This window comes from Pollicipes pollicipes, unplaced genomic scaffold (assembly GCF_011947565.3).
Source record: "Pollicipes pollicipes isolate AB1234 unplaced genomic scaffold, Ppol_2.1 Scaffold_4295;HRSCAF=5057_pilon_pilon_pilon, whole genome shotgun sequence".
NCBI classification, from domain to species: Eukaryota; Metazoa; Arthropoda; class Thecostraca; order Pollicipedomorpha; family Pollicipedidae; genus Pollicipes; species Pollicipes pollicipes.
In genome coordinates, this window is record NW_023596461.1 from 24,974,512 (window position 1) to 24,984,027 (window position 9,516).

A 9,516-nucleotide genomic window follows, 5' to 3' on the forward strand; every position below is an offset into this window, starting at 1 on the left:
ATGCATTGATGGTGAGTTTAGTGTTGTGTGTACGCACAGGTGTTTTCGGTGTCACTTACCGTAAGTACATGGTTAGACGTTGGTTGAGACTTGTTACAGTTAGGCCGATGTATTTCATCTTGTGGGTTCCACAGTTCCCGACGGTACATTCGATACAGATAATTTAATTGGTCTGTTTCAACTTATCTCTGATCTGGTAGGGATTATTTGCCATGTCAGGAAAGATGTTTTGGGACTTTTGGTATATCAAAGATCTTAAGTTGTCTCCGTTTATCAGTGGGATTGCAGTGTTCGAGGACACTTCCGCAGCGCGGCCCAGACCGAGCTTAGCTGCCAGCGCTGGGCGCTCCGCCGCCCGCCCCCGGCGCCGTCTCCCCGACCTCACCAGCGCCGCTCTGACCGCAGGCGCTGTTTCTCGTCGCCACTGCCGCGGCAATGGCGGCCGCCACGGGCCCCGGTCCGTTCACCGCGCCCGGCCACGCCCCCGGCTACGGCTACGCGCGGCCGTACCAGTTCCAGTACGGCGTGTCCGACCCCGTCACCGGCACCGTGTTCTCGCACGAGGCGAACAGCGACAGCCAGACGGTGCTCGGCTCGTACTCGGTCGACCTGCCCGACGGCCGCACCCAGCACGTCCGCTACATCGCCGACCAGGTCGGCGACGGCGGCTACAACGTCGTCGTCACGTACGACGGCGTGGCGCAGTACCCGAAGACGGTGCCCGCGGTGCACGGGCCGGCGGCCTACGGCGCCGCTCCCGTCCACCTGCTGAAGCCCGCAGCCGCCTACACGGCCGGAGCTGGTGCCAAGACGTCAAGCCTGGCCTACGGAAAGCCGCTGGCGTACGCTCCCGCCTCTGCCTACGGTGCGGCTCCAGTGCACCACAGGGCGTCCGGCTACGCTGGTTCATCTGTCGGGGCGCCCGGCTCTGCTCACCACGCCGGGACGGGGGGCCATCACGTCCCCGCCCATTCGCACTCATCAGCTTATGAACCCAAGGCGGCCTACGCCGCTAGCGCTCCTCACACTGCTGCGCCTGCGTTCAACCATCTTTCTGCCTATAAGACATCCTCTGCTTACACGCCGTCGCCCGCCAACAAGCCGTCCTCTGCCTACAAGCCATCATCCGCCTATAAGCCGTCCGCTGCCCACAAGCCCACTTCTGCCTACGCTGCTGGTGCTTCCCACGCTGTAGCTCCGGCCTCTACGCACTCTTCCGCCTACAAGCCCTCCTCTGCATACCCTGCCGGCTCTTCTCATACTGCAGCTCCTGCCTATACGCACTCTTCCGCCTACAAACCCACCCCTGCCTACGCTGCCGGCTCTTCGCATACTGTAGCTCCTGCCTACACACATCCCTCCGTCTATGCGCCTATTTCTGCCTACACCGCTGGCGCTTCTTACCCCGCAGCGCCCGCTTACAACCCCAGCTTTGCTTATAACTCTAAGTCAGCTTACGCTGCCGGTGTTTTCCACGGCGTGGCTCCTGCCTACAGCCACCCATCCGCCTACGCTCCCGTCTCAGCATATACCGCTGGCGCTCCGCACCCCGCCATCCCCGCATACACCCACATATCCGCCTATAAGCCCATATCGACGTACGCCTCTGGTGCCCCGCACGCCGCAGCCCCTGCCTATGCTCACTCCGCTGCCTACATGCCTGAGTACTCCTACGCCAACGGAGCCGGTTACCATGCCTACTCGAACGTTTCTCCATACCATCCTGCCAACTCTTTCCACGGTGGGGCCGGCTACCACCCGGTTCGCGCCTACAGCCCCGCCCTGGCCAGCGGCCCGCACCGCGGCTATCCAGCTCCCGTCTCCGGGTACGATGGGAAGACCGCCCACAGGCTGGGCGGCGCCCACGACCAACTCGCGGCGCACGAGTCGGCGGCTGGCCACGGGTCAGCGGCATCTTACCGGCTTCAGTCCGGGCATGGCAGCCCGTCGGCACACAAACCCGTCCCGGTCCATGGCAGCCAGCCCTACTCTGAGCCTGCTCCGGCATACGCGCCATCCGCGCCGTACAAGCTTGCCTCCGCCTACGGCGATGCCTCCGCCCACCAGTCTGCCTCCGCGGGTGCTCATCCCTCCAGCTACAAGCCGGTGTCTGGCCGAGGCTCTGGCTCCTCAGCGGCTTACGGCGCGCACCCCAAGTCCAGCGTGATTATTCACGGTGCGGCGCATGGCTCCAAGCCCGCTTCCGCGCCCGCCCCACCTCTCGTCCTACGCACCCCAGGCTGCGTACCACGGCTCCCCCAGCCCGAAGACGTCGTCAGCAGCCTACGGTCACGGCGCCAGCTCTGCGCACGCCAGCCTGGGACACGGCAGCAACAGCGTCCACAGCTCTACCGGCAGCTACGGCCACAGCTCGGCGAAGGCCCACAGCTCCACCGGCAGCTACGGCCACAGCTCGGCGGAGGCCTACGGCTCCACCGGCAGCTACGACGACAGCTCTGCGGAGGCCCACGGCTCCACCGGCAGCTACGGCCATAGCCCGGCGGAGGCCCACGGCTCCACCGGCAGCTACGGCCATAGCTCGGCGGAGGCCCACGGCTCCACCGGCAGCTACGGCCACAGCTCGGCGGAGGCCCACGGCTCCACCGGCAGCTACGGCCACAGCTCGGCGGAGGCCCACGGCTCCACCGGCAGCTACGGCCACAGCTCGGCGGAAGCCCACGGCCACGGCGGCTCTCTTTCGTACGCGCCAGCTAAGCCTGTGTACAAGGCACTGTCTCCGCCCAAGAAAATCGAGTTCGTCCACGTGTATCATCCCGGGCCCTACCACAAGACGAAGTCCCATTAAGCAACCGGCTGTGTTGAGGGTCGCATGAGCACGTACATGGAGAAGAGCGTCCGCCGTCCGTGTTACTTTGTTGGATGAATGTAATATATTGCGTGGGTGTGCCGGGATGAATGTACCGCTTAGCTAAAACGCAATGTAATCAAGGCCATGGAGATGGAACGACAAGCTGTTCAGCCGTGTCGAGCAGCAGCTGTGGTTTTAAATTACGCATGGTGCATGTATTTTAACCCCGTGCGCTTGCTATGAAATACAATTTTGTCTTCGGTGCATTGATGGAGAGCAAGACACGAGCTGTGGCTCACCTCGGACCTGATCGGAATATTAATGCAGTCCAGCCCAAGTATATATAAGTATATCCAGCCCAATCAATAATCATTTCATGAGGTTATTAAATTAATGAAGGGCTTTAATCTTCTGGCGCATCTGCGTTGAACAGTAGCTGTTTGGGCTGGAAGTGGACCCACGGCCGTTTGATATTTGGCGGCACAAAACTAAGACGGACGACAGAGTTGAGCCGGACCCTGTCAAAGCAAAGCTCTCGGCGCATCGGATCTGTTCCCGCATGCATTCTTGCAATACATAGGTAGGCTTCACAACACCTCTGTCAAAATCGATGTTCAGTTCTCTTAGCAGCTGTTGCACTGCATCTGAACATCTGTTCATCATAGTACGGCTGTCGCTGCCAGCTTTCTTAAGTGTCAGTTGATGATATAAGCCAAGTACCAAGTCTTGTTTGTTTTGCTAGAAACAACAGCCATGCGCTTTCACCAATGTGTATACGTGATGGCGTGTGATTTCAGCTCGGCTTTGTTGTTGGATAGCGTATATTTGCTGTGTTCCTGATGTGAACAAAGCTCATGATGTGGTGGTAAGACCATTTTGTTTTTTTTGGCAACCATTTTTCCCACTTTGATAGCTCGACTAACTTCGATCTCACCGCGTATCCTGAGCCTGACGGATCGCCGGAGGCCTCGAGGGGGAGCAGAGCGCCTTCGATTACCAGAGTGTCCTTGGTTTGAAGTCAGACGAATGCACACCCGTCAAAAACAAGGCACCATGTCAATCTCCGTTCCCGGATTCCCGGGATTCCCTCCGTATCGTCAACAGCGCGCTCGATCGGCCCGACACGGCTCCGCGCAATAAAGTGTGGTGATTTCAGTGTCCGGACAGGAAGTCCACTCGCAGTTCGCCCAAGGCCTTTTTCGACTACTATATGGCGACTTGCATAACATTCACCAAATGGGATTTTCGACTTTCCTAGAGCCGCCAGTTTTGCGGCGGAGGACGCCCCGCCGTCCGGGGCGGTATCGCCTAGCTAGCGACCGGCCAGGGTCTGGCCAACTGACCCGGGCCTGGGAGCCGACGCGCTGGCTTGGCAGGACAGCTGAGCCGACCCATCAGTGTGACGGCGACCAGAGCCGGCCGGCTCAGCTGAGCGCCGGTCTGTCGCAGCCACCTGTTTACAGTAGTGCGGTGCTCACAGACCGTCGGGAACGCCAGGCCTGACTGACCGGTGCGAGGTGAGTGCTGTCCGTTGCAGCTTCTCCAGTGCCGGTAAGCCTGCTGTCATGGCTGTATGCTAGTCATAGCTGATGGACGCGTAATGGGTTGTACCCGGCTCATGTCCGTACCCGTGAATGCCCCTCAGTGTTTGCTTACCAGCGACGTCTTATGAGAACAGACTACATAATAACCGGCCCTGTGTCCAATGTCTTCTGGCTAGCGGCCCACACTAGTAGACTTACAGAAACCGTGAACGCCTGAAAGGACTGAGCTCCACTCAATGTTGTAAGTAAAAAGGCCTATAATGCCTTTGGACCCCAAGCTTCGCCTTTGAACCGGTTGGTTCCGGTTACCGGGCTTGACTGACCTGTGACCCGTAACCATCCGGGGCTTCACTGCCCTGTGACCAGTAACCATCCGGCTCCCCAGTGACCGGGCTTCACTGCCCTGTGACCAAACCATCCGGGCACCCCCAGTGACCGGGCTTCACTGCCCGTGACCAGTAACCATCCGGCTGCCCCCAGTGACCGGGATTCACTGCCCTGTGACCAGTAACCATCCGGCTGCCCCAGTGACCGGACTGACTGCCCTGTGACCCGTAACCATCCGGCTGCCCCAGTGACTGGATTGACTGCCCTGTAACCCGTAACCATCCGGCTGCCCCCAGTGACTGGACTGACTGCCCTGTAACCCGTAACCATCCGGCTGCCCCCAGTGACCGGACTGACTGTCCTGTGACCCGAAGCCCGGCTCCGCTGAAGGCCGGCCATGGCGCCTTCGGTGGCGGTGATCGGCGCCGGCGTGAACGGTGTGGGGGCGGCGCTGGCCGTCCAGGAGGCCGTGCCCGAGGTCAAGGTCACGATCGTCGCCGCCGAGCTGACGCCCGACACCACCGGCGACGGGTCGGCCGGCTTCTGGAGCCCGCGCTCCATCGACGGCGACCCCGTGCAGGTAATGACGCGCGGCGTCGGCAGAGGCGCAGAGGCAGGGGCGCCAGCTCGGCAGAAGCCGAGCTGGCGCCGCCTTGTACAGCTGACAAAGTCGCAGTAACACGTGACTGAGCCGCCCGCCGCGTCATTTAATGGTATGCCAGTGAGTATAGAGGGAATCTGTCATCTGGCTTGCGGTGGTAGCTGCGAGTTTGCCAAGCAGCTCGTCTCATTCTCCTTTACCGTTACGTTAAACGCCATGCAACAAGGGCCCCGTGGTACTTTTGGAACATGTTCAGCTAACCGGTATGTGATTGGTAGCCCGTTAGCTGCTATTCGCTGTGTATTGGTGACGCATTATCGAGATGGAGCCAAAGAAACAAGCTCTCATTTTGTTGTAAATAACTGTAAGAAAACTTATTCAAGAACGCCCTTGCGCCGAACAATAAATCCTGCCAGTTGTGCGTTTTGTTTGTGACCGGGAATTCTAGACCAAAAACTGTCCTGACCAAACAACACATGCTCACCTCTCACAAGTTGCAGCCCTCATGCAGAGGCTTAAACTTTATAGGTCACCGCAAAGAGAAAACCCCTGGCAAAACAAGAGATATGGAATAGATCACGAAATTAAGCCGCAGCGTTCTACGCAGCTAAAACGTTTTTTCCCCATCACAGTCCCTTTTGGCCCAAATCCCTTCAAGCAACCGACAAAGTAGCGACGGGCCAGATGACGGCGAGACAAGTTGCCTTGACCTCCACCCGACCACCGAGGTCGAGAACCTCGTGTATTCACGCCACCACCAGAGCCACTTGCCACCGGGTGGGCACACCATGGTAGCTCATGGTACGGTAATGATCCCACAGCCCCTGTCGGTCAAAGGTGGGTGCAACATTGCCCCATAGTTCGGACTGATTGGTGCGCTGCCCGCCGGGTCAGGGTCTGCGCCGTGCATAACGAGCCATGCTCAGCAAGGACTTCAATCATGATGCCGATCAGGAGAACAATGCATGCCACGTTATCATAAGAATCGCGGTTGATCGCAACAATTGCAGTTAATAACCGATGGATAATTCAGCTCCGCGCCGTGATTGCCTCAGTTTAAAGCAACCGTGGTCAAAGAGAAAAGAAATTGCTTTGGCGTCATTGCATCACGTTTACATTTTGTCGACGATCCACATGTGATGGAACATTTCTGTACTATCAGAACCTATTCAGCAACATTCGCCATGACATTGCGCTATGCTGTAGAGAGTTGGAATGTTATCTACACCGTCTTTTTAGTAGGTACATATTTGGCGGACTATGGGCGCAAAAGCCAAAGGCCTATGATGTACCTTGGTATATCGGCTAGGCTTGCCGCTTCTTAATTTCACGTACTTTTTCTTTCCGTCCATACACAACACCGCATTTCGTTTTGCATATCCGCGTTCGTTTCACGTGTAAGCTCCGCGCCTGCTCTGGGCTGGCCTCCCCAGCCTCCGTCCGCCTCCTCGAGCTCCCCGCGGCTCCCCGCCCGCAGATCACCTCCTGGGGCCAGCGGACGCACGACTTCCTGCACCAGCTGTGGCTGGATGGCCAGTGTCCGGGCGTCGGCGTCCTGCCCGGCTACGACGTGGCGGATCAGCTGGAAGTGCCCTACTACAGCGCCGTCCCCTTCGCCTACGAGGTGATGAGTGAGCGCGCGCTGCGTGAGGCGGGCCACGCCGGCAAGCAGGGCCACCAGTACGTCACCCTGTACGCCGAGCCGACCAAGATGCTACCTTTCCTGATGGAGCGCTTCCTCGCGCGCGGCGGGCGCGTGCTTCGCGCGAAAGTCGAGCGGCTCGATCAGCTGGCCGGCTATGACGTCATCGTCAACTGCAGCGGGCTGGGCGCGCGTGACCTCGTCGGCGACGACAAGGTCATGCCGGTGCGCGGCCAGGTGGTCAAGGCGGCGGCGCCGGCCGTCAAGGCGGCCAAGTTCGACTTCCCGGCCACGTACGTGATTCCCAACGATGACGTCGTGGTGCTGGGCGGCACGGCGCAGCGCGGCGACTGGCGGCGCCAGGTGGACCCGGCCGACACGGAGCGCATCCTGGCCGGCTGCCGGCGCTGGATCCCGAGCCTGGGCGCGGCACTGACCCAGCGCGTCTGGGCCGGGCTGCGGCCGTACCGGCGCGGCGGCGTCAGGCTGGAGACGGAGCGGCGCGCCGTGGCCGGCCGCCTCGTGCCCGTGGTGCACAACTACGGCCACGGTGGCTCGGGCGTCACCCTCTTCTGGGGCTGCGCGCTGGATGTGGCGGAGCTGGTCAGACGGGAGGTGGCGGGTGAGGCGCGGGCCAGCAGCAAGCTGTAGTCGCCCGGCGGTGACCACGGGCTGAGGGCTCAGCAGGGAGGGACCGCTAATACTGCTGCTGGCATTCAGTACCGTAAACGGCCAGAGCCAACAGAGGTGGGAAAGAAGCGGGCCTCCCAAGCAAGTTTGAGGCTGTGTATTATTAAAAGGACAGCAATTTATCTGTTTCGGTCCCAAGTATCCAGGGGAAAAGGGCAGGTGGGACATTTCCCCAATCTTCATGAACGTGGGTGGACTGGCACGCATTGCTCCTGAGCAGTGACGCGGCGACGCTGCGACAATCAGTGCGTTTGTGTCGTTGGTGCAATACAAAGTGTATTCGGTTCATCAATGAGTTTTGGCCCAAATGAGGCCAATAATAGACGCGAATAAGCCGGCCGGGAAAACATTTAGCTTATTGCTAAGAACGGGGAGATATATATAATATATATTATATATATATATATATATATATATATATATGAATAAAGCATAGATGAAATATTCGGAAGGAAATATAATATATAATATAATATATATTATAATATATATATGCATAGATACGCATCATGAATACTCGGGCCATAATTGCAGGCAAAAGTAAATTTCGTCGAAAACGTTTGGCCGGTTTCCTATCTGGGTGACTTGTATATCAATAAGTATATTCGCTGCCCACGCTATTGAAGTGTATCCCACACGGGCAGTCACTCAGGTGGCAGCAAACCATTTTTGAAGCGTTAGGAAGCGAACGCGGACATGGGTGACAGCGCCCCTGGCGGCGGACTTTGTCCGTATCTTTGTGTGTGCAAAGCATTCATCTGTTCGTTTGAGTTAAAAACGACGTGGTATACGCAAACAACCGCAAAAGATGCCTTGAACACGGAAATTGTTCATCAATTACCACAAGCAAATATACATTCTGCACGTAGATGTCGTCGTACGATGAATATAGATGAAATGAAATAAAATACGATGAATTTGATGAATATCGTCCAAGTACGCTGCCGGTGAGAGTACGCCGAAAACTCAGCCCTGAGACCTTTTGCAGGCTGTAACGTGCGAGATGATTCGGAATCGTTAAGTGTTCACCATGCGCAGTTAAGCCAAGACCCGGAGAAGCGCTTCCTTCAGCCACAATCGGCCTTGAGAGAAAATTGGTTCGACTTTAGATTTTTATAAATTTTACATACATCTTCATAACAAGGCAAACCGTGATTTTCTTACGTTTGTGAACAAATATGGTGGGCCTGTGCGCTTTTAACCCCGGTATAAGTGTTTGATTCGCTGTAAGTTTGTTTGTATGGGAAAGTTATTTTTCGCAATACCCCCATTTCTATTACACCACTTATATCTAGCCACACACTTAAACACCCAGGTACGCATTTTCCTCGAATTGCGCCATTAGAGCAGCTTTACTTGAACATTTGTTTGGAACTATGCGTTAATTCCTTGCGACAACTGCAACATATGTATTCGACCGGCAGGGGTGCGAATCTCCCCTTATTTGTAACTGGGCGTGGCGACGAAGCGTTCTGTGCAGCGCCACGCCTGACTAGCTTTCCGGCATCAAGTTGACTTCTGTGTTGTTTGTGAAAACTTCAACCGTCGCAGGTCAGGTCACCAACCCAGATCGGATCATACAGTTCAAACACTAGGAAAGTTGACCTCGTGTCGCTTTTGAGGGAGAGCATGTTGGTGTGAGGAGTGATCGTAAACGATCAGGATTTTGTGTTGCAACGAAGGGCCAAATATCTAGGATGTCTTAAAATATTCATGACCGTTGACCCGAGGCAGGTCCAATTTTTCTCCTATTTATGTCTCGGTTACTTCTATCGATTTGCTCCTGCATTCGTACTTGTGTCTTGCTACGAGTACGGTCAATAACACAATCCGGTAACACCATCCATGAGAGAACTAAGCACAAAAACATGCTTGATCGTAGCTTTAGGCCTATGACCGCTTA

The 9,516-nt window shown here is 56.8% G+C and overlaps 2 protein-coding genes across 2 annotated transcripts; both read left to right on the forward strand.

Annotated features, from left to right (window-relative positions):
* The first annotated feature begins 435 nt into the window (after positions 1–435).
* On the forward strand, positions 436–2,806 carry LOC119097343 (hornerin). The gene is made up of 3 exons (XM_037220390.1): positions 436–1,177; positions 1,412–2,163; positions 2,240–2,806. Exons 1-3 carry the CDS (start codon positions 436–438, stop codon positions 2,804–2,806), a joined length of 2,061 nt encoding a protein of 686 aa, XP_037076285.1.
* Positions 2,807–4,336: 1,530 nt separating this feature from the next.
* LOC119096798 (D-amino-acid oxidase) lies at positions 4,337–7,901 on the forward strand. Its single transcript, XM_037219737.1, has 3 exons — positions 4,337–4,360; positions 5,071–5,260; positions 6,759–7,901. The coding sequence occupies exons 2-3, from the start codon at positions 5,078–5,080 to the stop codon at positions 7,572–7,574; spliced, it is 999 nt and encodes a 332-aa protein (XP_037075632.1). The 5' UTR covers positions 4,337–4,360; positions 5,071–5,077; the 3' UTR covers positions 7,575–7,901.
* The last annotated feature ends 1,615 nt before the right edge of the window (positions 7,902–9,516 follow it).